Source organism: Eptatretus burgeri, chromosome 17 (genome assembly GCF_056783735.1).
Source record: "Eptatretus burgeri isolate ZD-2024b chromosome 17, Ebu_testis_v1, whole genome shotgun sequence".
NCBI lineage: Eukaryota > Metazoa > Chordata > Myxini > Myxiniformes > Myxinidae > Eptatretus > Eptatretus burgeri.
Genome location: NC_140977.1, coordinates 45,617,001 through 45,644,806, shown reverse-complemented (window position 1 = coordinate 45,644,806; position 27,806 = coordinate 45,617,001). Strand labels below are relative to the sequence as shown.

General features: G+C 45.8%; 1 protein-coding gene and 1 long non-coding RNA gene across 5 annotated transcripts in view; one reads left to right on the top strand and one right to left on the bottom strand.

The window, feature by feature from the left end:
- The window catches only part of LOC147009959 (uncharacterized), a 94,611-nt gene that overhangs the window by 39,731 nt on the left and 27,074 nt on the right, over positions 1-27,806 (bottom strand). Inside the window, exon 1 of one of the 4 annotated variants that reach the window (XR_015053081.1) lies at positions 9,260-9,356. The exons of 2 other annotated variants lie outside the window; for them this stretch is intronic. This is a non-coding gene — a long non-coding RNA (uncharacterized LOC147009959). Of the gene's footprint in view, positions 1-9,259; positions 9,357-27,806 lie in introns of those variants that run through there. One more of the 4 variants, XR_015053082.1, reaches the window with a different exon arrangement.
- LOC147009960 (uncharacterized) overlaps positions 1-27,806 on the top strand; it is a 147,353-nt gene that overhangs the window by 100,410 nt on the left and 19,137 nt on the right. Inside the window, 1 exon segment of the mRNA XM_085863216.1 lies at positions 9,322-9,429. Within this exon segment, the coding sequence (XP_085719342.1) occupies positions 9,322-9,429 (108 nt within the window).

Here is a 27,806-nt window from a genome sequence, read left to right as displayed (position 1 = left end):
AAACGGATATTCACAAAGTTTAAAAGGTGAAATGTCCATTCCAAAGCAGTTGATTACATATGGTCTGCCGATTTAATTGAACTGAAAATGATAGGGGATCCAGGTATGCATTAAGCATTATTGATTTAAGGTCAAGATATGCATGGGTAGTTCCTTTGAAAAATAAAGGAGGAACCATTCTTGTGATAGCATTCCAACAGATTTTTAATAAAAGCAAAAGATGTGATGTACTAATGTACTAATGTACTAATGAGGAAACAGAGTTCTATAACAGAACATTTAAGAATTTCCTTAAAGATAACGATATCGCATTGAAAAGCACCTTTAATGAAGGAAAAGCCATCGTCATCGAGCGCTTTAATCGCACTTTGAAAGAGAGATTGTATAAAAAATTTACTGAACTTGGTTCTCAACATGGATATCTTTAATTCAGGATATTGTAGATAATTACAACAATACAGTTCATCCTCAACAAAATCAAAACCATCAGAAGCATTTACAAAATTAGCATATGAAAAGGACATTAATCTCAGAAAACCAAAGTTTAAGGTTGGTGATATTGTAAGAATATATCGGTGGAAAAGTCATTTTGAGAAAAGTTATACAAAGCAGTGGACTTTTGAACTTTAAAAAAATAATTGATGTTTTAGACACAGTTCCTTGGATATATAAATTGTTTTACTTACAGGGAGAGGAAATCTTGGGATAATTTTACTCACAGGAATTACAAAAGACAAAAATGATGAATAAGAAAAAAAAAATGAACAATTGAAGAAGAAAATAAGAATAATAATTGAAAAAATGATACAATTGCAAAAATCAAATAATTGAAAAAATTAATAATAGAAAAAACAATAAAAACTGAATAATAAAAAAATTCACTCCATCCCTTTGTTGTCTTCACGCACACTCCTCACTCACATGCCATGCCCACGTGCCACACCCACATGCTACACCCCATTTATTTCCCCACCCCCCCCCCCATTGCACCCCTACCCTCATCCCACCCCTTCCACTCCCCCACCCCACACACACATGGGGAGGGGCTTGTGCAACACAAAGGTCATCATTGTATTACGGTTAAAGATGCAGAGGATGGTAGAGAGTCCTGTTCTCACGCCTCCTTTGTCAGTGAACATATGAGCGAATCGTCAACATACTGGATTAGCACTGATCCTCTTTCATGCATATGTAATATGTGTAAATGATGAGAAGGATTTGAGGCACTTATGTTCAAAGCTCCACGTACTCTTTAAGTTTAAAGTTTCTTTAAAGCAGAGCGAGCACAAATGTAGATGAACACTTTAAAGCGGGAGAAGACGACAAGATGAGGAAGAACACTTCAATTGTGGGATGCAAAACATTCAGTTGGACATGCTACCTGCTCTCTGACTGTCGACTAAAAATCAAATGGTTTAATTACCTCGGCTAGGTTTCCCAAATGCCACATTGCATACTGGTGGTACAATGGACCTCCATGGTCCTGTAGGTCGATGTCTTCATGAAGGCGACAGGCCAAATAACATGCTCTGTATGTCATACCGTCTACAAGGCGAATGGCTCCGGCTCGGACAAAATACTTCGAGGAAACAGATCGAGTGATTTTGTTTTCTTTTGTTATATCCAGTAATTTTGTTTTATGTTTCTGCATCACAAGAGTAGTATCGTGTATGTGGGCCACGCTCGGAAACAATGTCAATTTGAATGCTTTTAAGTATTTGCAACACTACGTCGGTACAGCAAATCATCTTCTGCTACAACAGGGTGTTTTGTCCACAAGCACACAGGAACTTGATCTAATAGTTCAAGCGATGCTTCGACACAATGAGAAAGTGATATAGCAATCCTTTTACAGGTATTTCTATTAAATTATGTTTTTTTTTCTTTTATAATGCCAACAATAACTCAGCCCTCGCAAGGGACACCGTGGGATCCAATGCTCACAAACCAATGCCAACCCAATGCCGAGAGTATATCTTACTGTACAATTAAATTGGCATTTCGATTCCAACATTCCAATGCGATCTCCCAGTAGTATTTAAAATAAGTACAACACATTGGTTCTGATGTCAGAAATCAGCACCAGTGCACTGGCACAGGGGCACAGCATCAACGGCACAGTCACACCCAACAAAACGATAGCTACCTGTCAGCCAAGCTGCCACACGCAAGAAGACGAATAAGAACACACAAATCCTCCACGCCAGCAGACGGGCCACTTACCCAATGTCCATCTGAGGGACGGCACACACACATATTGATGAATCACCTTGCCTGCGAGACACCAGGATGAGAGTTTATAGTTAAATATACTTCATCTTATTGACATTGTATGTGTAACACTGAATCCAGGAGCATACCAGGTTTTACAAATGGTATTGCATACCCCCCCCCCCTTTGCTCGAAAGGCAAATCCCAGGTGCCATACGAGCAATCCACGGAAGCATTGCTTTCGGTGCCACCACTCGCTTATATTTTGTCCACAAGCTTGAGTCATTGTCGATCTCGTATCCTGCATCACACCTAGATTGCCTCTCGGACTCGTCAACTGCACCCTGTAAGGCAAGTACGTCATTAATAGATGCAGAATTCTCCAAAGTCTTAGCTACAACCTGGGATGTGACCACGGCTGTTGATGATCTTGCAGCTATTTTTGCAGCGTTATCTGCTATGGTGTTTCCCTTGCCAATTCTATCGTTCCCCCTCATGTGTGCTTTACATTGAACAACTGCAATAGCAGAGGACAAAAGCAATGCTTCAAGTAGGTCTGAAATCATTCGTCCATTTTTAATGGAAGCACCTAATGATGTTACGTATCCTCTTTCTTTCCATCGTGTTCCAAAGTTATGAACAATGCCATCAGCATACTTTGAATCAGTGTAAATTGTGACAGATCGATACGATGCTAATTTGCACGCTCGCATTAACGCAGAATATGTTTTTGGCAGTTTGCCACTCTTTACCATTTCTGAATCTGTACAGAGAGCATATTCCTGAGAGTAGAGAACCATCATTCACCCTCGAAGATGACCCATCGACATGGAGCAGCATTTCCAGGTTTCCAAAGCGGCATCGGTTCGCAAATAAGGCGGGAACCCCAAAGCCACGGCATCCAATTTGGTGCTGTAATACACTATCGGGTGCATTTCTTTCCCATGTGGTTGGGTGACCACTGTTTGAGCAAATCTACCTTTCCCCTGAGAATAAAGATAAAATGTTTTGTGATAATTTGGCAATCCCAATGCTGGCACGGATGCATGATAAAGCCACTTTTAGCGCCTTAAAGGCTTTGCTTCATTTGTCCATTGTAAAGGTTCTGTGACACGATGTCGACTGATATCCAGCAATGGTCTGGTCAAGACTGATAGCATAATCAACTATCCACTGTCTACAGTATCCCACCATCCCTAGAAACAATCTCATACTTTCTTATTCTTGTCTGTCTCGGAAGCTCCAAAACAGCCTTTATTCTCTCGGATGACAAGCGATGGGTATTTCCCTCCAAAATGGTGCCCAAGATATATTGTTGTGGAAATGGGTCCTTAGTGGGTTATTAAATATAGAATTAGCCCAGATCCCCCCTTAAATGCATGTGTTAGCCAGGTTGTTTGGTAATCGGACGTTAAATGTGTGTCGGAAGGTGTAGCAGGCGGTCCAGTGTTCATACAGTGTGGTGTACTGAGAGGCGCCTTCTTTTTCCTTCCCCCCTATCTTAACCAGCCCCCACCCAGCGCCCTCACAGAGCCAGTCAACAAGACGTGCCAGCAACCCATTGGCGGAGAGCTGCTGCAAACTCGAATGATGGACCAATCACGCGTCCCCGGAGGTGGTCCAAAAAGCCCGCCCCGAAAGGCAAGAGGAACTGCTTTCTCCTGTCTGCGATCTGCCTTATGAGGAGTGACTTGACCAGCTGTTCCTCCTTGGCCATGGATCCAGCATGCAGGTCATCCCCCGGTTCATCTTGGGTCCAACCACAAAGCCTCTGATTGTCCTTACTCCCTGCACAGCTCGACCATGTCTTTTCATCCCATCGATCCACCTGCAGAGTCCAACACCCAGATTTGGCCTAATCTGGTGTACAGGCCAGACCTGGATTTGCATATTGGACCTTGTGAAGAACCAGCTGGAACCCACCGTATAACTGACTGTCTTGTGCCGTCGACCTTACAGGGGCTGAATGCACCGAGGCTGGTGCATGAGCAATGCGACAAAAGGATGTCGCTGCCATCTTGCCACACGGCGTGCTCGAGCTTGGGCGCTCGAATCTGTTGACATCGGCTTCTCATGAGCCGCATTCGTGCCTTCGACACTTTTTCTCTCGTCCATGAGGCACTACCAAGTACTCCGTGTCTTGTCTGCATGTTGTCTAAGGTTTATTTCGCTAGGGCCCCCTTCGAAACCCGTATCCGTATCTCCCCAGTTAAGAGCGGGTTATAGATTAATTATAACATTGTCATGAATGCTTTGCTTGTGTCGTGTTCCCCAATGTGTCCCCAATCAATCTGGCTGAGTTATACGAAAGTTGCCGCCTTGAGTTTATTCGTGCCGTGCTGAGGAGCAATCCGCTCGATTTGTATTGAAAACCAAACGGGCTACGGACTGGCAGACTTCGCTCGGTCTCTGACAAACCCAGTCTGTAGCCGGGGTCTATATCCCCAACTGGTATGGCCCAGTTGTACGTTGGTATCGTGATCTGAGGCACGTAACCCGAGACCTGTGCCGAACTCGCCGGCGTTATAACCCCTGAGACGGCGGTGCTGTTAAGTAATGCCGAATCTTCAACAATATTAAAAGGAGATCACACAAAATGGTAAAACAAAACGATGTCCTGTAAAAATAAAATTGCACATTTTCAGCGAATGAGACACCTCCTGACGCAGCCACTGCACGACACCACAGGGCCCAACAGGCAGAAACATACGTCTAATTGATGTTCCATTGAAAGCACGGGTACTTTCTTGAAATGAACAACCAAGCAGCTTGGAGAGCGCTTGTTAAGTGGCTTAAACACTCAAGCAAGCATTCCAACGAAACGGTTGATAAGAAACGGCTTGCTTGGCACACGATTAGCAATCACCAAACTGTCATGTTAAACGCATACTGTTATGAATTTGGAAGACTTTTGCACACAGACAGTCAGCAGTCCCATAGTTCAGTTATCTCGTTAAGTATATGTGGATAGTTAGAATCCCTCCCTTGTGTCTAATGGGTTCATTTCATGTGTGCACTGCGGGTTTCTTTTATAGTCAGGTTTTTACATCTTTAAATCAACAGGTCAGGTCAGGTATGGGAGCATGTGCCAGAACAGCACGTCACTGCGTCCACTTTCCGCCGGTACTCCAGGGGCCTCCGTCTGGCCATCCCCCAGGCAGATGCCAGGCCCATCCCCATCTCCTTGAGATGATGGTCAACCTGTTGCAACCATGAGGCACGTGGTCGACCCACTGGCCTCCTCCACTCATGAGACTCCCTCGCTGAGAGAATCTGGTAAGCAGGATCAGAGTCAGGAAAACGAGCCACATGTCCATACAGCCGCAACTGACGCTCACGGACTATGCAGGTAACAAATCTCATCCGAGTCTCTCTCAGCAACCGCTCGTTGGACACAAAATCCGACCAGCGATAGCCAAGGATTCTCCGAAGAGACCTGGTACCAAAGGAATTAAGTCTCCGTCTCAGATCCTTGGTCAGAGTCCAAGTCTCGCATCCATAGAGCAAGACTGGAAGTACCAAGGACCTGAAGACTCGGATTTTCGTCCTCCCGCACAGGTACCGGCAGCGCCACACCCCATGATCCAGTCAATCCATGACTCCCCAGGCCCGACCCAGACGTCTATTGACCTCTGACTCGCAGCCAGCAGAGACATGAATATCACTGCCAAGGTAAGTGAATCTCTCCACGACCTCAACATCCTCACCACAAACAGACACAGACAGGACAGCAGCATCCAAGATGTCACCGAAAGCCTGGATCTTAGTTTTGACCCAAGAAACCCGTAATCCCAACGGCTCCGACTCCTCATTCAGCACCTCGAGGGCCCCCAAGAGGATGTCTAAAGTCTCCGCAAAGATGACTGCATCATCTGCAAAGTCAAGGTCCGAGATCTTGACATTCCCAAATGACGCACCGCAACTTGATCTCTCCGACATCCTCCCTAGAATCCAGTCCATACAAGTGCTGAAAAGTGTGGGGGCAAGTACACATCCCTGACGAACTCCAGTAACAACTGGAAATAAGTCAGAGATGGTACCACCACACTTCACAGCACTCTCAGTACCAGAGTAGAGTTCAGACATCAGATCGATCAGTTTTGGTGGCACCCCACGAAGACCAAGAATCCTCCAGAGGACGTCCCGATTCATTGAATCGAACGCTTTACAGAGATCAACATAGGCTGCAAGCAGCCCCTGCCGAAACTCTCGTCTGCGTTCGGTGAGGACACGAAGTGCAAGGATACGGTCAATCGTTGACCTCTTTGGTGTAAAGCCTGACTGCTCTGGACGCTGGTGCTCAAGCAGATGGTGGCGAACCCTATCAAGAATTATCCGAGCAAAGACCTTGCCCGGCACTGAGAGCAGCGTCACCCCTCGGTAGTTGTTGCAGTCTTGGCGATCACCCTTCCCTTTCCAGAGAGGAACAACAAGGCCCCTCTTCCAGTCAGTTGGGATGATGCCTGTGTTCCAGGCAGAGCACAAAACTGCATGCAACGACACGAGTGCAGCATTTCCACCAGCCTTGAGAAGTTCGGCATGGATGCCACAGATTACTGGAGCTTTTCCCCGTTTCAACTGGTTCACCGCAGCCCGTGTTTCCACAAGCGTAGGTGGACCACAGTTGATTCGAGGGTCAGCAACAGGGATTGTAACACCCTTGACGTCCAACTCGACAGTTGGGGGATCAGCCTGGTACAACCGCTCAAAGTAACCGGCCCAGCGGGCCTTCACTTCAGACTCCTCTATCAAGAGCCTTCCACTCTCTGCTCGAACTGTAGTGCTCCGAGGGATGGGCTTGGATGAACGTAATGCGCGAATTCCCCTGTAAGCGGGACGAGAATCACCTGTCCACAGGTGATGCTCTACGGTGCCAGTCCAGAGGATCATTTATTTTGCCCTTCCGGTGAGCGATGGGTTGTTGGTGGTAAATAATGACTTGATTCGAATGATGAGGAAGACAGATGCACCAAAGGATGGCAATAAGCCTTCAGGATTGAAAGAGACCGACGGGATTGAATTGAGGTCTGGTGAAGTGGATGATTGGGGGGATTGCATAAGACAGGGAGGTTATTGGAACAGACCAATGGGGTGAAGGAGGGGTTCTTGAATTGAGGTTTGGTGAAGGGGATTTATTGGTTGATTGAGAAAGGCAGAGGGGGAACAGACCGATGGGGGTATTTCAAGAAAGACTGAAAGGAGCAGGGAGGTAAGACATCACAGCAGGGAAACATAAACTAACATCAATGCTGTTAACAAAACCTGCAAAACAAAAAACAACCCCCCCCCCCCAAAAAAAAACCCTCAAAAATAACTGGTAGGAATTATTTTCTTTCATATATTCAAGGAGACTGGAAGATATGACGTTTCACAAATGTGACCCTATTTTCTTTATCTTCTGGGACGTTTCATTTTGACACGAGAGCCTCATGAGCGTGCCAAAGTGCGAAGCCTCGGCCTAGCGTGAGTGCTTTTATCTTCTTTATTTATTAGACGTCCAACGTACGTGAATGAACACTCGTTTTACTGTGCACATCACGTGCAGCGATTTTTCACCTCCCTGTGAGCCTTGTATTTATTAATTTTAAAACGTTACCGTACACCGGCTTTGAGGCTCGGTTTGCAAGTGACCGTCTACAATTCTGATAGAAGAGACGTTATATCCGCAGGTTCCTGCTATTATGTTGGCAAAGGACATTCCTTGCAGATTTCCGAAATATTTCACACTCTCTTGGGAACTAATTCCCTCACAACAGCCACGTGGAACGAACTGCCTTATCTACCAGTGTTTGCTTGAACTAGTGATGCCCAAAGAATAAAATCACGTGTTGGCCACAAGACAAGGAGAACAGAAAACGTACACTTATTACCGAGGCCACCTACTAACGAAAGTTGTTTTCAGAAAAGGAAGAGGGAGAGTATGGCAAGTGGTACTGGAGGGAAAGGAATTTAGGGAGAACTGAAGGGATGGGGGGGGATCAAAATATCTCCCATATTTGCGTACATAATAAATAAATGCCCCTAAGGAATCCACTGTGATGGTGTTACAGTTCCTTTGTAGGTGCCATTTAATTACGAACATCACACATATTAGTCTCCTTTGTGAACTACATTGTTTGCAAAGGAATAAATGAGATTTCGCCACGTGATCTCTTTTTCGGTGTATATGTGAGCTCGGCTTGTACATTCTCCCTCCTTCCCTTTTCACCTCTTGCTCCATGAATGTGAAACAAGAGTGGTTGAGATATAAGATGTGTTAATTTGGGGAAGTGACATGTGTATAACAACAGTACAATAGTTCACCTGAATTATTTTCATATCCACCAGTATGATAGAAATTTCCTTTATTTTTGAAGCTGTGAAGAGACGAATCCGATCCAACTGAATCAGTTCTGTAACTCGCGGTGATTGACGGTCATGGACCGAGACCCCCCGAGCTGCGCTCACCATCCCAACTACTCGGACTCCAAGTCGGGCTCTGATGGAGGGACCAGAGGGGGTCCGGGAGGAGCTGCTGGGATCTGCGGGTTCAAGATCCTGGACGTTCAGAACCTTCGTGATGGAGGGGACGGGACGGACCAGGAACCCGGTACGGGGTTCTCTCATGACGGAGAAACCACGTTGATGAATATCTCGGAGAGTAAATAAAGGAAGAGTTTAACACGAGTTTGTTTTAAAGTAAAATCTCCGAGTGTGATCTTTGTTTAAAACGGGTTTTGTTTCTCCACAGATCCGATAGTGGTGGTGAAGGTGGAACCTGAACCTACAGGTGTTTTTCCCTCACAAGGTAACGATCTATAATAACAATGTACAAGTTGAAGATAACGATGCTGGATGATTGGAATGACCTGACGGGTTGTGGTGAGTTTGGTTTCTGACTCCATCGATGTTGTTATAGATTTAAATGAGGAGCTGAAGGTGAAACTTGAACTTGGGGAGAATTGTTCTTCACAAGGCGAGTCCAGCACGACGTTTAACCATTTATTCACAGGATTTAAATTAACTTTTCAATTTATTATTTTATAAACGATAAAACTGTATAAATTACCTCAAGATGTTCTCGGTATTTTAAACCCTCCACGGCCCCGACGTCCGTCCATTTCTCCACAGATAAAACGGGTCGAGTGAGCCCCGGAGGTTTCCATGGTAACGTTCCTCCGATGTTGGACGTCACTCGGGTGAAGGAAGAGCCGGGTGAAGATTCCTTCTCAGCAGACGGTGAGCGATGAATGAAACTCTGAATCATTCCCAAGTGATTTTTACCAAATTCATGTTTTATAACTCACTCCCTTTGTTGTATTTCATTTTGCCTAAAACATTTTTGAATAGTAAAGCATCAGCCTGGTGTTAGCTTTGTGCTTAGGGTGGCGGCTTGGGATCTTCAGGTCCTGAGTTCAAGGTCCATCGGCCGCTGAATGAAAATACACCAGGAGGTTGACTCAGCCTGTCATCCTTCTGAGGTCTGCGAAATGAGTATCAGTTCCAGTGTGTGTGTGTGTGTGTGTGTGTGTGTGTGTGTGTGTGTGTGTGTGTGTGTGTGTGTGTGTGTGTGTGTGTGTGTGTGTGTGTGTGTACTGGTAGAGGGGCACTGCATCAGTGACACAGTCGCGCTTCAAGAAATGATAGCTACCCCGGCAGCTAAGCTGCTATACGACCACCACCAGTAAAGCATCATTTTTGTGAAGCTCAGTTGATGTTCGAGCTCTTTCTACTTGTCGTTTCTGTAGAGATACTTGATGAACAAAATAAGTTTTATTTCTGAATGTGAATTCCTCATGTGGATTCTTAATTTTGTCTCCTTTTCTTTCCTATGTCGGATTATTATCCTCTTTTGATACCCTGTTACATGAATGGTGAGGTAATAATCCACAACCGCTTCTTCATTCAAGCTGCACTCAAGCATTCAAGCTTCATTCAACCAGAACTGCAGGGCCTACCGGAGTGCTCAGTTCCTCAATACTGACCACAGGCTTGTTGTAGAAACTCTAAAGCTGCACCTTAAATCCTGGAGAATGGTACCATCCCAGCCTAGGCTGGATGTTGCCAAGCTCAGGGATAAGAGAGTAGCTGAGGAGTTTGTGAACAGGCTGAGTGGACACTTGGGGGGTCTGGGTGCTTTGGGGGGTCCTGAGGAGTTGTGGAGTGCCTTCAAGACCACCGTCCTTGATGTTGCCGGTGGATGCCTTGGAGCTCACCGCAGGGCAAAGAAGAATTTTGTCTCTCAAGGGACACTGGATACCATTGACCAGAGTCGCAGGGCCAGGCTGAATGGCAGAGCTGAGCTGTTCAGGGAGCTGAGGCGTAAAACTGTACGTGCACTGAGGGTGGACAAGGAGGCCTATGTGCGAGGAATCTGTGAGGGGGTAGAGCATCACCTGTGGACAGGTGATTCTCGTCCCGCTTACAGGGGAATTCGCGCATTACGTTCATCCAAGCCCATCCCTCGGAGCACTGCAGTTAGAGCAGAGAGTGGTAGGCTCTTGACAGAGGAGTCTGAAGTGAAGGCCCACTGGGCCGGTTACTTTGAGCGGTTGTACCAGGCTGATCCCCCAGCTGTCGAGTTGGACGTCAAGGGTGTTACAATCCCTGTTGCTGACCCTCGAATCAACTGTGGTCCACCTTCGCTTGTGGAAACACGGGCTGCGGTGAACCAGTTGAAACGGGGCAAAGCTCCAGGGATCTGTGGCATCCATGCTGAACTTCTCAAGGCTGGTGGAAATGCTGCACTCGTGTCGTTGCATGCAGTTTTGTGCTCTGCCTGGAACACAGGCATCATCCCAACTGACTGGAAGAGGGGCCTTGTTGTCCCTCTCTGGAAAGGGAAGGGTGATCGCCAAGACTGCAACAACTACCGAGGGGTGACGCAGCTCTCAGTGCCGGGCAAGGTCTTTGCTCGGATAATTCTTGATAGGGTTCGCCACCATCTGCTTGAGCACCAGCGTCCAGAGCAGTCAGGCTGTACACCAAAGAGGTCAACGATTGACCGTATCCTTGCACTTCGTGTCCTCACCGAACGCAGACGAGAGTTTCGGCAGGGGCTGCTTGCAGCCTATGTTGATCTCTGTAAAGCGTTCGATTCAGTGAATCGGGATGTCCTCTGGAGGATTCTTGGTCTTCGTGGGGTGCCACCAAAACTGATCGATCTGATGTCTGAACTCTACTCTGGTACTGAGAGTGCTGTGAAGTGTGGTGGTACCATCTCTGACTTATTTCCAGTTACTGGAGTTCGTCAGGGATGTGTACTTGCCCCCACACTTTTCAGCACTTGTATGGACTGGATTTTAGGGAGGATGTCGGAGAGATCAAGTTGCGGTGCATCGTTTGGCAATGTCAAGATCTCGGACCTTGATTTTGCAGATGATGCAGTCATCTTTGCGGAGACTTTAGACATCCTCTTGGGGGCCCTCGAGGTGCTGAATGAGGAGTCGGAGCTGTTGGGATTACGGGTTTCTTGGGTCAAAACGAAGATCCAGGCTTTCGGTGACATCTTGGATGCTGCTGTCCAGTCTGTGTCTGTTTGTGGTGAGGATGTTGAGGTCGTGGAGAGATTCATTTACCTTGGCAGTGATATTCATGTCTCTGCTGGCTGCGAGTCAGAGGTCAATAGACGTCTGGGTCGGGCCTGGGGAGTCATGGATTCACTGGATCATGGGGTGTGGCGCTGCCGGTACCTGTGCGGGAGGATGAAAGTCCGAGTCTTCAGGTCCTTGGTACTTCCAGTCTTGCTCTATTGGTGCGAGACTTTGACTCTGACCAAGGATCTGAGACGGAGACTTAATTCCTTTGGTACCAGGTCTCTTCGGAGAATCCTTGGCTATCGCTGGTCGGATTTTGTGTCCAACGAGCGGTTGCTGAGAGAGACCTGGATGAGATTTGTTACCTGCATAGTCCGTGAGCGTCAGTTGTGGCTGTATGGACATGTGGCTCGTTTTCCTGACGCTGATCCTGCTCACCAGATTCTCTCAGCGAGGGAGTCTCATGAGTGGAGGAGGTCAGTGGGCCGACCACGTGCCTCATGGTTGCAGCAGGTTGACCATCATCTCAAGGAGATGGGGATGGGCCTGGCATCTGCCTGGGGGATGGCCAGACGGAGGCCCCTGGAGTACCGGCGGAAAGTGGATGCAGCGACGCGCTGTTCTGGCACATGCTCCCATACCTGACCTGCTTCTTCATTCAACCTCAAAAATATTTGCTTGAATATAAATTAATTTTCATGACGGTGAAGATAGGATTCCTTTCACAAACCATTCAGATATTTATGGATGTTTGTTTCTTTGTTACCTCCTCCCAGCAAAGGTGGACAGAGGTTATGTTTTCACCCTGGTCTGTTTGTCTGCATGCATGAAAAACGTTCTGGATGGATTTGGATGAAATTTGGTGGAGAGGTGTGTGACATGCAAGAATTGATTAGATTTTGGTGAATATCTGGATACTATAAATTTTTAAGTGATTTTTCACCATTAAGAGATTGGGCTAAAAATGATATCGAGCATGATGTCACAAACTTGGTGGTTAAGCTGTTTCGGTGACGAGAACAAGCCGATTAGATTTTGGTTCAGGTCCCAAACAAGTTCCAGCTATCAGGATATAAAACGTAAAGTGTTCAACCTGGTGGAGGTACGTGCTTTTCCGAGTGCCTATCTCATTTTGTTGTGAACTTACTTCCTTCATGAAAAATCGGAAAGTAGCTTCGATGTCACTGACATTACAATTCTCTAAAATGGAGAGATTGCTTCTCATCATCAAAGATGATTGAAGTTTTTTTTTTTTAGCCTGTCTCTCAATAGATTTCCTTGAATCGTTTCCCACAGCATTGGCACAAAGGAACAACTTTACGCACTCTTTGTAAACATTGAAGTCAGATGCAGTTCTCTGTCAATTATCTTTCAATAAATCATCTTGATTGCTATCTTTTAATAAAGACCAGTCTCATTGTCATTTTAAACCTCATCTGATGACTATTATGTCATGAGCCTGCTGCACCTCTCCTTCAAGAACTCTAGAAGTGTACCCATGTTGATTATTGTCACTCTTTGCCTCAATTGAAGGAATATTTTAAGGTCTGTGACAAATCTTGAAGCAGTGGAAGTGAAAAAGTTCTCCCTAAGATTGGAAAACTCCTCTTCCGCAAAGGACAAGACTCTGTGAGTGTATTAAATCCGCAGGTCTTTATCCTTGAAGATGCATTCACCGTCAATGTGATAGATTCACCAGCTTTCACTCAAATGACAGCAGCAGCCTTTTTTTTTTTGCTCACTCAAGTGCAAATGGAACATTTCTTATTCTTTGTGAAACTTGAAGTGATTGTAGTTTGTTTGTTTTTTTTGTAAAAATGCATCGATGAAACATTGATGATGGAGAGTGAAGCTCTGTCTTTATCGAATAAGAACATGCAAGCAATCCTTTCTCCATTGCAGATATGTAGTTGGTGGTGTATTGTTGTATTCGTGGCAGTTGTCTGCATGGAATGCAATACACTCCTGACAGCTACCACTGTATGTTGGACAAAAATGGCTGAACTAACGTTTCTATTCACAGTCTACATCAAGTGGTCCCAACCGGCTTGTGTACTAGCAGGGCAATTCCCACGCTGTTTATCAAGCTCCAGGGACCCCAAATGAAGCCGATGGTTTGTTCACCAAAATGGGAGTAGCCATGAAGTACAGGTAGTGGACAAAAAATGGAAACACCTTGGTAATTGAGGGACACCAATTATATTGAAAGCAACTACTTCCACACAGGTGTGCCCCATGTGTTATTTAATCAAATAGCATCCCAGTATGCTTCGTGTCATGTATAAAAATGCTGCACATGCCTGGTTGCCGATAATTATGGCTGCAAAAAGGGACCTCAGTGACTTTGAAAGGGTGGTGATTGTTGGGGAGCATTTGGCAGGAGCTTCAGTGACAAAGACAGCTAAACTCGCTGATGTTTCATGAGCAACGGTGTCTAAGTTGATGTCGGCATGGGACTCCTCGGGAAGAACATCAGCAAAGGGCAACAGTGGGTGGAAGCGCATACTCCAGGATTGTGATATCCGTGCATTAATTTGAAGTGCAAGGCAAAGTAGGCGAGCAATTGCAGATCAATTGATCAACCTGGGGTGCGAGCAGCCAGGTTCATCAAAAATGGTCCGCTGAGAACTCCACAGAGCAGGATACCACAGTCAGGGTTGCAGTGCACAAACCGCTCATCACACCTGGCAATGCACATTTGTGAGTCCAGTGGTACAAAGAGCACAGGCAATGGACGACAGAGCAGTGGAGAAATGTGATATGGCCAGATGAATCATCCTTCACTATATTCTCAGCAAACGAACGAGTGCATGTGTGGCGCCAACCTAAATAACTCTACAACTCTGAGTGCTTGGTTCCAACAGTGAAGGGTTCTGGTGGTTCTGTAATGTTGCGGTTCACATTTTCCAGGCATGGTTTTGTGCAGTCATTCTCTTGGAAGGCAAGGTCAATGCCAGTCGCTACTTAATGGTACCGAGTGATCATCTTCACACCATGTTGCGGCATTTCTTTCCTGCCAGAAAGGGTGTCTTCCAGGATGACAATGCCCTCATTCACAGAGCATGTGTGGTCGCTCACTGGTTTGATGAGCATGACACAGCAAGGCCTTTACACAGTGAGGTTAGGGATATTTCTCCTTGTACATCTATTCTCTTCTCTCTATCCACCCCTCTATTCTGTCTTCTTTGGACGCACAAAGAACATCATTGCTGACATACAATCCCATTTTCCTCTGGCATGACACCGAACCCCCCATATTGCAGTACACCACACCTATCACTCCCACACCTTAGACACAACCAGTATTCCTCCCACCTACCTCTCCCTAAGCGTTCTGGATTGTGTTGGTCTGCCGACCGCCCCAAGTATTGAGAGGTTGTTTATCCTCACTTGCTTTCTTTCTCTCTGGCTATCTTATTGTGTGTGTGTGTGTGTGTGTGTGTGTGTGTGTGTGTGTGTGTGTGTTTGCACCTGTCCTAGCATAAATTAAGATTGTTGTAGAAGATATAACGGGATAACTCTACTCTGTCTGCTTTTGTAAGATTCCTTGTCTTTTGCCACACCCCACAAATTCCTTGCTTTCCCATGCTGAACATAAAAATATACCCCGTTCAATGTGCCACATACTTTTCCTCACTTGATTGTAAATAAATGCTTTGTATAGAAATGTTCCCAGCTTGTTTTCATGTTTTCTATCATTGGTCCAGCATGGTTCGCACCCTCATTTAGCCGGGACGTTATCCCCCAATGATCTGTTTCCGAGCCAGTACGTGCTTGGCAGTCCCACTCAGCTGCATCTGATTTGCTAAGGTGATCCGGTTTGAGCAAGTGCGTTCCGAGGGCGTGCACCCCAGTAATTAGATCACGTGGCCTTTTGGTAAACGGAATTAGATGGAGAACCCTAAATCACGTGATGGAGTTATTGGTGTTCACGGTAGATTTAGCGACCCGCCGCGTCACGAAGTAAGGACAGCCTGCGATTCTGGAGAGTCTGGTGGGAACCAGAGGAAGTTCACCCCTAATGGTCTTCGCCCCCGACCCCGGGTCCACAACAATAGACGATGTTTCTTCCACAGCCTTCACTGTAGCTGTTTCCAGCTCTAGAGAGATTGAGTAGTTTTTTGAGTGTCCTATTCTATTCAACAGGGTGATCAATCTTTCACTCCTGAACAAATGTCATAGTGTTATGCATATCAACATGTGCTTCGGTGGTTTCCACTTACCATTGGTAGCTGCACAGCAGATATCTTGTCCTATTGAAGTGACAAGTCGGTGTACTTTTGACGGTGCATGGTGGCCTTCCCAGCTCTGACAAAACTCAATAATTTATTCAGTTGTGATGGTAATACATCATCCATATTCCCAAAGATGTCCTGAGCAGAGGGTGGCATTTCAGTTCATCTGACTTTGAAAGCGGTTGAGAATCACTTGGTGGAGATAGCTTCCACCTTCTTGGATATCTGTGGAACCAAGTTGGTATGCAAGTGGAAGTACTGTTGCGAATCTGGAAGCCATGAGCACACAACATACAGGTCCTATAGAATAGTTATATCAGTAAGTATGTGTTTTAGTTAGGGTCCCCGTCCCTTGTTTAATGGGTGAATAAATGTACATGCGCTGTGAGTTATTTTGATAGTTAGGGTTTTTACATCACTCACAACTACGGCTCCTACATCTACAACTACAATGACAATCCTGGGCTCCCAACATTATCCGCGCGCTCGCTGGTATGCGGGCGTGTTCGGAAATCATTCGGGGATGGAATTCCATTCCCAAATATGGTCATGAACCGATTCGCTTGGCAGCGCTCCAAGTAAGGGAGTGCGTCGTGTCCCACCCACGGAGGAGAGCAGGTCACGAGGAGCGACCCGCACCCGAGAGCTATAAAAGGAACGGAGAGGAGATATTCGAGAGAATCTGCTCGAGCGTGAGGATCTGATGGAGCTTGGAGAGGAAGAATTCGCTCCGTTCAAAACGCCTCTCGAGGCTGGGCAAAAGGCATCTCGTCGCTGGCGTGCTCTGGTTCTCATCTCGTCTTGTGGCTGGCGTGGTCTGCGTCTGGCTGCCCTGGTTCCTTCTTGGCCGACTGGTGCTCCGGGAAGGAGCGGGCGGCGAGCCGTGCGGCATGGCCAGGTAGCCTGTGGCATTCTCGTCCCTCAGCTTGTCTTCCCTCCAAGCTGAAGGGATAATAAAGACCATTTTGGGTCCATTACTTTTGGGTGTGCGTCTGTGTGTGGGCCTGTCGTTAAGTAGGAATTGTTTAAGTGCTCTTTGCTGTACATACTTGCATTTCTATAGTCTGATAACTCTGCTTCTTGCGTGCTCCCCCTTTTCCCCCATTATAAATAAATACATTTGTTAAATGTATCAGTTCGTTGCTGTGTTTCTTCCATTGGCTTAGCATGACGCGTGTTGGTGAATTATAAAGGCTGTTGCCGCTGTAAATGTACATTTGGACCGACGGGACTTTGGCAACCATCCGCTCGGGTTGCGGACGGGTCGGGCACGCTAACGGTTCGACTCGTACGGGTGCCGTCAAGGGTGTGAATACTCGGTAACAGGCCACGTGGATCTCTTGGTATTTTGAAGATTGGCAAATAACCCTGTACGACGTGGTGGAATTATTGACTATTTACGGTCCGGTAAGGGACCCGTACCCTCGGAGTGTTCCGAAAGGTACGATCTAAATTCTGGGTGTTCGGTAGAGTCGCCCCGACTGCTCCACCTAGCGGTCGTACTCGCAGCTGATACCCGGCCCACAACAGTACCTGGCTAACTTCAATATCAGAGTGAAACACAATATATGTTTGGAATTTTCCTGTGCAATCTAGCTTGTAGAAAGACACCTTGTCTTTATATTCCTCATGTTTCTCAAGCTTACTTGTGAGGGTCTCACTCCGGTACTTGGGATTTGGGAAGTATGTGAGCTATAAGCTGCTGATATATATATATATATATATATATATATATATATATATATATATATATATATATATATATATATATATATATATATATATATATATATATATATATATATATATATATATATCTTGCATTGATCCATCAGTTTTATCATTTTCTTTTCTTCGAGATTATCTGTGTCGATTACTTTACACACATCAGCAAATGCAACATGATGGGCTTCAATTATCTCAGCTTGCCTCTGTCATTCCTTATTCTTGCTCTGCTATTTCTCAGGCCTCTGCATGTACTTCGCCATGCAAGACCTGTGATATTTCGATTCACATTCAAATAAATCTTGGCCTCTGATCCATAGAAGCAGTTTCTCATCTCCACTCTGCTCAGCTGTCTCCAGACAGATTTCCAATCATCACATTCAAAGTGACACATTCCTTCAGTTGTCCATGTCTCCTTGACCTTGATTTTTCTTACGAGCTTCAGAATTGCAAAAAATACAATCTGTCTTGAAAAAGACATTGCCACATTCATCTGAACTTCTTCTACTTGCTCTAGTCATTGAGTGGAACATGGTGGTTCAGATGAATCGGATTGTTTAGCAAGGCCGTTGAGATTCATACTAAAACTCTGATAACATTCTCTGTGATATCCATGATGCTCTGTGATGATGACAGGGAGAAATTTGCATGTTTCTATGATCGGTAGATCAAACCAACAGGTTGAGAGAGTCTTTACTTGCATATCTCCTTCAACCGAGCAAGTTTGCCATCAGCATCCTTAGAAGCAGATAGTCGTTGAAGTAGTCCATAATGTAGTCCTTGGATATGAACGATGCATGATGGTTTCTGTTGGATATCTTGTCTGACATTTCCATCATCCTGACGATGCTTCGAAGTTGGACCTTGTTCTCTAGCAGTCTGCGTTGAACTTCTTACTTCAGACATCTTGTACATACATGAATGTGTACTGAGAATATTGAAGCAAAGTATGCTGTTAGAAATGTGATTACATTATACATTAGCATGATGTATGCTTCATTTTGGTGTCAAATGGAAAGTATTAGGCAACAGATCATTACTCTTGAATAGCTGTGATCAGGTAGGTCAGGTATGGGAGCATGTGCCAGAACAACACGTCGCTGCGTCCACTTTCCGCCGGTACTCCAGGGGCCTCCGTCTGGCCATCCCCCAGGCAGATGCCAGGCCCATCCCCATCTCCTTGAGATGATGGTCAACCTGTTGCAACCATGAGGCACGTGGTCGACCCACTGGCCTCCTCCACTCATGAGACTCCCTCGCTGAGAGAATCTGGTGAGCAGGATCAGAGTCAGGAAAACGAGCCACATGTCCATACAGCCGCAACTGACGCTCACGGACTATGCAGGTAACAAATCTCATCCGAGTCTCTCTCAGCAACCGCTCGTTGGACACAAAATCCGACCAGCGATAGCCAAGGATTCTCCGAAGAGACCTGGTACCAAAGGAATTAAGTCTCCGTCTCAGATCCTTGGTCAGAGTCCAAGTCTCGCACCCATAGAGCAAGACTGGAAGTACCAAGGACCTGAAGACTCGGACTTTCGTCCTCCCGCACAGGTACCGGCAGCGCCACACCCCATGATCCAGTGAATCCATGACTCCCCAGGCCCAACCCAGACGTCTATTGACCTCTGACTCGCAGCCAGCAGAGACATGAATATCACTGCCAAGGTAAGTGAATCTCTCCACGACCTCAACATCCTCACCACAAACAGACACAGACAGGACAGCAGCATCCAAGATGTCACCGAAAGCCTGGATCTTAGTTTTGACCCAAGAAACCCGTAATCCCAACGGCTCCGACTCCTCATTCAGCACCTCGAGGGCCCCCAAGAGGATGTCTAAAGTCTCCGCAAAGATGACTGCATCATCTGCAAAGTCAAGGTCCGAGATCTTGACATTCCTAAATGACGCACCGCAACTTGATCTCTCCGACATCCTCCCTAGAATCCAGTCCATACAAGTGCTGAAAAGTGTGGGGGCAAGTACACATCCCTGACGAACTCCAGTAACAACTGGAAATAAGTCAGAGATGGTACCACCACACTTCACAGCACTCTCAGTACCAGAGTAGAGTTCAGACATCAGATCGATCAGTTTTGGTGGCACCCCACGAAGACCAAGAATCCTCCAGAGGACATCCCGATTCACTGAATCGAACGCTTTACAGAGATCAACATAGGCTGCAAGCAGCCCCTGCCGAAACTCTCGTCTGCGTTCGGTGAGGACACGAAGTGCAAGGATACGGTCAATCGTTGACCTCTTTGGTGTAAAGCCTGACTGCTCTGGACGCTGGTGCTCAAGCAGATGGTGGCGAACCCTATCGAGAATTATCCGAGCAAAGACCTTGCCCGGCACTGAGAGCAGCGTCACCCCTCGGTAGTTGTTGCAGTCTTGGCGATCACCCTTCCCTTTCCAGAGAGGGACAACAAGGCCCCTCTTCCAGTCAGTTGGGATGATGCCTGTGTTCCAGGCAGAGCACAAAACTGCATGCAACGACACGAGTGCAGCATTTCCACCAGCCTTGAGAAGTTCGGCATGGATGCCACAGATCCCTGGAGCTTTGCCCCGTTTCAACTGGTTCACCGCAGCCCGTGTTTCCACAAGCGTAGGTGGACCACAGTTGATTCGAGGGTCAGCAACAGGGATTGTAACACCCTTGACGTCCAACTCGACAGTTGGGGGATCAGCCTGGTACAACCGCTCAAAGTAACCGGCCCAGCGGGCCTTCACTTCAGACTCCTCTGTCAAGAGCCTACCACTCTCTGCTCGAACTGTAGTGCTCCGAGGGATGGGCTTGGATGAACGTAATGCGCAAATTCCCCTGTAAGCGGGACGAGAATCACCTGTCCACAGGTGATGCTCTACCCCCTCACAGATTCCTCGCACATAGGCCTCCTTGTCCACCCTCAGTGCACTACAGTTTTACGCCTCAGCTCCCTGAACAGCTCAGCTCTGCCATTCAGCCTGGCCCTGCGACTCTGGTCAATGGTATCCAGTGTCCCTTGAGAGACAAAATTCTTCTTTGCCCTGCGGTGAGCTCCAAGGCATCCACCGGCAACATCAAGGACGGTGGTCTTGAAGGCGCTCCACAACTCTTCAGGACCCCCCAAAGCACCCAGACCCCCAAGTGTCCACTCAGCCTGTTCGCAAACTCCTCAGCTACTCTCTCATCCCTGAGCTTGGCAACATCCAGCCTCGGCTGGGATGGTACCATTCTCCAGGATTTAAGATGCAGCTTTAGAGTTGCTACAACAAGCCTGTGGTCAGTATTGAGGAACTGAGCACTCCGGTAGACCCTGCAGTTCTGGATCATCCTCCAACGACCGTCAATGAGGACATGGTCAATCTCCTTTGCTACACCGCCAGCGTTGGAATACCAAGTCCAGCGATGAGCTTGTGGGCGCTGAAACCATGAACCAGCCACCCTAAGTCCATGACTTCTTGCGAAGTCAAGGAACTTAGTGCTATTCTGGTTCATAGTTCCTGACCCATGGGGACCAACACACACCTCATAACCGTCCCTATCAGTTCCAGTCGATGCATTGAAATCCCCCAAGACTAGAAGTGTATCTCGTCTGGGGCACTGATCAACCACAGACTCGAGTGTGGCGTAGAATGCATCCTTCACGGTGAGATCACTCACCTCAGTCGGAGCATAAACAGAGACCAGGGAAATGACACCTAAGGAGTGACGCATCCTTAATCTCATAATACGCTTGTTGACCTGTGTTACCTCAATTATCATTGGGGTCAGCTTATTGGACACAGCTACAGCAACTCCTTGGGTATGGTAACCATCAGAGCGACCAGACCAATAGTAGGTGTAACCACCCACCATTATCTCGCCGCAATCCGGTCTCCGAACCTCAGAGAGAGCTGCAATCCTGATGTCCAAACGCTTGAGCTCAGATGATAACAGAGACAGGTGATCATCCTCTCTTAGGGATAGGACATTCCAGGCACCCACCCGAAGGGACCGCCTCAGGTTAACCCAAGGAGACCGCCGTCTGGTGGACGACACCTCAGCACCACTCCGACACACTCTCCCGCAATCTGACCCAGGGATGTTACCCCGTGGTTTCCCTCCTATCAAAGATTGGGGGTCCCGAAGGCTTTGCCCCAATCCCGTCATCCGGTGAGCTGCCCTGCGAAGGGAAGCTGCACAGGAGGTACTCCCACGGAGTGGGTTTTCAGATTTTTTTTGCGTTTTTGCGTTTTGCGGAATGAAGGGTTTTACGGTGGCCGGAGTGCAAATCCTGCCACCAACCTCCTAATAAGAAGTGACCCAACTGCAGGAGGATGTCCGCAGACACAGTTGGGCACTAGATATGGATGGCCGTTGGCTCACAAGGAGCTCCTCCGCCCTTTGACAGGTTTTGTTTTTAATCCTGCTGGGTGTCCATATCCAAACACCCTCCTCACCAGAAAACCTGGAGGGGGAGACGGTTTAGTCGCCGACAACCCGACCATGGAACAGGTTAGTACAGGTTTACATGGTACCTGCAGCAGGTCACAGATCGAACCTGACCTGACAGTGGTTTCTCTGAAAAAAGTTTCTCTGAAATGTCCACCTGGAAAATAAAGAATATTGAATATTTGGGTAAACCGCCTTAGGTATATTAGGAAAATGAGGGTGTCACCACTCAAAGTCCACTAACCTAATCAATGGACATGATATCAATGTGCAAGACAGAGAAAATGAAGCAGAAGGAAATGAGTTTCAATTTGAGAAATAATATGTGGATATTCAATCGTTTTGTGATTCCTAAAAAGTATGTTTACCCTGGTTCGGAATTCACGTTCTTGGCAGAGCCACGATTCTCATTTTTCTGGTACCTCCCTTAAAAGGGCTCAAATACTTAGTGCATCCCTATATTTTGAATGTTAACATTTCATTTCATGCTCGGGACATCTCAAGGCTTCAGAAAAGTACAATCTTGTTTGGATGTGTAGTTGGGGGGGGGGGGGGAATTGACCCTATCTGGCCAATGGCATACAGGAGAAAGGAGAAACGCCAATAGCAGGGTGGAGGGAAAAGGTAGATGTAGACGGACAAACAAGTGATACAGGTAACAATGAGGGGTAGGGGAGAACGAATGGGTGGACGAGATGAATATGTAAGTTACGTTTTGGGAGGGGTGGCGGTGGTTTAACAGGTGTGTAGTAAAGATCATGGCTTTAGATGGGGAATGACCTGAGATGGCAATGAGCACTTGTCTTGAAGACCCAGAGGGATGAATGAGAATTAAGTGAGTGTGGAAGGCAGTTCCACAGGTGGGAAAAAGAGGAATAAATGGGTGGAGGTGAGCATTGGTTCTGGACTGCGTGTCCTGCAGATATTTGGTGGGGTTGGGGGGGGGGCAGAGCACAGAGCACAGAGCACAGAGAGGGCAGAGGGTGCAAGAACGGAAATGAGGTGAAAGAAGACAGAGAGACCACTGACCTGGCATAGTGCTGAGGTGAGCACGACGTGAGACAGGGGAGCCAGCCCAGAGATGGAGGGGAGAGCAATACTCCATCAAGCTTCAGATGAAAGCCTTGTAGGTGGATAGGAGATCAGATGTTCCAACGAAGGACTGCACGACGGAGGATACCGGAGGATTTTAAGTCAGAAAATAAAAAGAAATGGCATTGACAAAATTATTGACACCTGAGACTTAATATTTGGTAGCACAGCCTTTGGAAAAAATAACTGCAGTCAATCCCTTCCTATAGCCATGAATGAGTTTCCTACACCTCTCTACTGGCGGTTTGGCCCCTTCATCCTTTTTCATTTTAACCTTTTTATTTTCTGACACCCTTCAGACAGATTTTAGACAGCTTGGACCCTTGACGATGTCGAGGTTAAGACCCTTTTTACATGCTTGAGAGATTAGACACTTTCACCCCTTTGAACGAGCTAGTATTGGAACATACCTTTAAGACCTTCAGACCAGCTAGAACCTTTTGAGCACACACCACGCAAACATCTATAGTCTTCTTACAAAACACAGACGATACCTATTTTCAGCAAGTAATGTGGAAACTCGACCCACCCAGGGAAGGGTACTCTGCTAGTAGTTAATAAAAGCACTCATCACATACTCTTGGCGAAACACCTTTGTACCAGAAATCACCGTTACATCAATTTAGTCACTTAATTAGCTTCAGTAAACAAGATTGTTCTCCACTTCAAATTCCCCTTGTGTTTTAATATCATTCCACCCGAAAGTTGTGGGGGGGGGGGCTCATGTTTAACACAACACAAATCCCAAGAATCTCAACCTTGTAAACACATTTCTAAAAAATAAATAGTAAAGAAACAAGCAATAAAGACATTTTTTAAATGCAAAAGGATGTTTGGATGTTACTCCAAAAAGTATGTAAACAATGGTAGGGTTGGTCTCAAGAAATGATAATGCGAAACTGTCCCCACTTCTTTCTTTGAATAATGGTTGTCCCTACACAAGTCACTAACTGTGATTTACTCATCTCTTCTATTGGAATGGTAAACGAGGTTATGGATCTGCCGTTTGGAGAGGTTCTGAGCTGAAATGATCGAAACCTTGAGGAAGAACGACGTCCAGCTGATTATCCATGCAGTCCGGAAACCATTCATTTGCTTGCAGGTTAATGTTCTTACATTAGCAAAGGGAACATATGTTTTGAGGTTTACAATTTAAATGAAGTTGAATATAGGATGTTGTGAAATTAACATCATTCACAGCAATCCTTCAAATTTATATTATATTTCAGGAGTGTGTGTGTGTGTGTGTGTGTGTGTGTGTGTGTGTGTGTGTGTGTGTGTGTGTGTGTGTGTGTGTGTGTGTGTGTGTGTGTGTGTGTGTGTGTGTGTGTGTGATTGTTCGGACCAGAAAATGAGAAAAACGAAATGTGTGTGTGTTTATATTGAACACACGTGTACACACACACACACACACACACACACACACACACACACACACACACACACACACACACACGCATTCAATATTGCACACACATACACACAGTTTGTATCTTTTTTGACAACCATTATTCAAAGAAAGATGGAGGAATAATTTCACATGATCATTTCTCATGACCATGTTTCCATACTTTTTGGAGTAACATCCAACCCTTCATCCTTTTTCATTTTAACCTTCACCACCAAAAGTGAAGGGGGTTGTTTTTTCACCCCCTCTCTGTCTGTTGTTTGTTTGTCCATTTGTCTGTCTGTCTGTGTGCATGATGTCTCAAAAAGTTGTCGACGGATTCGGATGAAACTTGGTGGACAGGTTGGGTGTGTGACAAGGAAGAATTTTCAATTTCGGTGAAGATCCAAATCTAGATCTGGTCATTTTTTTAAAGTGATTCTTCACCAAAAATGTATGGGGCCCGATATGTTCTTGTGGATCCAGGATTATGTGTCCGAGGTATGTGCTCTACCACATGCCCTTCTGGTTTAAAATGTTTTTAGGTTAGCTCGCTGACCTAATAAAACCATTCGATGTCCTCATGTCCGTCCGTCTGTCAACAATTTTTATTTTTCTATCTCCTCCTAGATGTCTCAGCCGATTGAGTTCTAACTTGACACGATTATAATACTAGTTGCTCTCTATAGATCTTTGAGCCCTTTTTCGGATTTTCGCCTCAGGGTCAAGGTTACAGGGTCATCAAGTGCAAAATGACAAATTGGTCGAATGGCATATAAGGAAGCATCGGACGGCTATAATGCATAATGGCTTTCATAGGGATTATTAAGAATATTAAATTTGACCAACTCGTCTCTCGTTGCCTCTCTTGTCTGGCCCTGTTTATAATATCCAGTTTCCATTCTTGATAGTACTGAGCTGACCGTCAAACCCGCTCAGGTGTATTATTATTTCTTGTGATGACTGGAATGATGTAGTCCGGGAGCCAAACCCTTAAATTTTAGTGAACCTGGTTTTGTCGGATAAAGTTTTTTTCTCTCTCTTGTTTCTGGTAAGTCTAGGGCTTGCTTATCATGAATCAGGGGGGTGCCAGATGATATCCCTTGGGGACCTCTTGATATTAACCCTTTTTCTATCCAATACAGCCAAATTCTGAAAGACTCAAGTTTTCACTGTTTCTCAAGAAAGTTTGCTGAACAAAAGCTCAAATATACTTACATTCTGCAATAATTCATGTTGTAGAGAATGTTAAAATCATTTTAGGGGCACAATTTGCGAGATTAACCCTTTTCCGCTCAATATCTGTAGCATGTGGGATGGGCGTTGGCCATAAAAGAATGATGGCTTCCCACTTTATTTTGCCACTCATGTCTTAGAAATTAGTCTAGTTACTGAAAAGTACATCAGATGGCATTGCAGAATTGTTTTACTACCTGTTTAATCTATGTGTTTACCATGCATTTGTTTTAAGTCTTGTTGCTCAGCCAAGACATCAGACCACGAATTTAGACTGTTTTGAAGGCACCTAATGTAAGTAAAAATACTAAAGCATCACTAGAATGATGTATGTTAAAACATCGATACAGTTTAAGACCAGTTTTAATGGTTTTAATTAGATTAGGCAAGCACTCCATTTCTACATTCAATGTTAGTACTGATACAATAAGTTAGAAAAATGCTGTAGATGAGAGCTTGACAGTCTTGCATTTCGTTGTCAGCCTTGGCAGTCATGGAATCGGATACTGATGAATGCTACTTCAAATGGAAGTTCAACTGTCAAGACAAGAAAGAGAAACTTACATGTGCTACGGCCGTCCGAATAGCCAACATCATCCGATGTAGCAAGATATATGGTGATGAAAAGCACTTTGAGCTCGAAGATGCGTTAGAGAAAAACAAGGAATTCACCTTGAAATGCCACAAAAGTTGTGTCTCCTCCTACACGTCTAAAAGTCACACCCAGCGTCACAAACGTCACTGTGATGAAGAGACTGATCCTATCTCCCAGAAAGTCACCAGGCGTTCGTTATCAGGATACTCTGATGAAACCTTCAACTTTAAGAAACACTGTCTTTTCTGTGGGGAAACTTGTATTATTGAGAAAGACAAGAAACACCCTTCGAGAGGGAGGGAATCATACCTTTTTCGTGAGATAGACAAGAAGCAGTCCCTCATAGAAACTTGTATCAAGCGAAATGATGCTGTAGCGAAAATTGTCCAGCAGAGTGTTGAGGGGGCACTGAGTGATCTCCATACAGCAGATGCTAGATACCATCTGGACTGTCGGCAAAGATTTGTCATTTAGGTCACTTCCTCGGGAAGGTGCTGCCAGGAGCCAGGAGTCAAAAGGTAGTGATGAAGATTGTCCTTTTCTGTCAGTTGTTGAAATGCTAAAAAGTGACAGATCACAAATGTGGAATTCGGTAGAACTGTTTGACTCTTATTCCCAGTTCGGTGGAGTCCAACTGTGTCATCGGACACTGGTGTCTAAACTTCAAGAGTTATTTGGCAATCATCTCATGGTTCTTTCTTCACCAGGCATTGCTAATATTATTGCATTTCGTAGCTGTGCCTCACAGATTCTTAGACTTGTGAACACTGAAGAAGACGACACGGAAACTTTGATTGGAAAAGCCAGTAAGATCATCCTTCAAGAGATAAAAAAAAAATTGACATTGATGAGGACCTTATCAAAGAGACAGTTAGTGATTTTTCTCCTCAAATTATTAGGAAAGGTTTCTCCAAAACTTGATTGTACACTTCCAGCGTTGCTCATTGGTTCAATTGTAACAAGTGTTGTTAAATCCCAAGCGACCAGTTTGCAAGTAGGCCTAGCTGGAAAGATGTTAGAGTCAAAGAAGCTTATCAATAATTTATATTCATATGGGGTCTGTTGCTCATATACTGAGTACAGACGTTTCAAGAAATCAGCTGCTGAAGCAGCGGTGGCAGCTATGAAGATGGCTGACATATCAAATGCTGCGGATGGCCTAGTTCAGGGTATTGCGGACAACTTCGACGCCGACATATCCTCTCAAAACGGTAGGCAGTCCACCCACTCACTTGCAGTCCTCCTAGCGCAGTACTCACACACACCACCAGAGGGAGAGGCCAGTCAAACAATCAAAAGGATCCCCAACGATTCCAAGGAGTTTCCATATGACGTCGACATCCACGGGTACCGAGGACCAAAACAGCCATCCATGCCAAAACATGATGCTATCAAG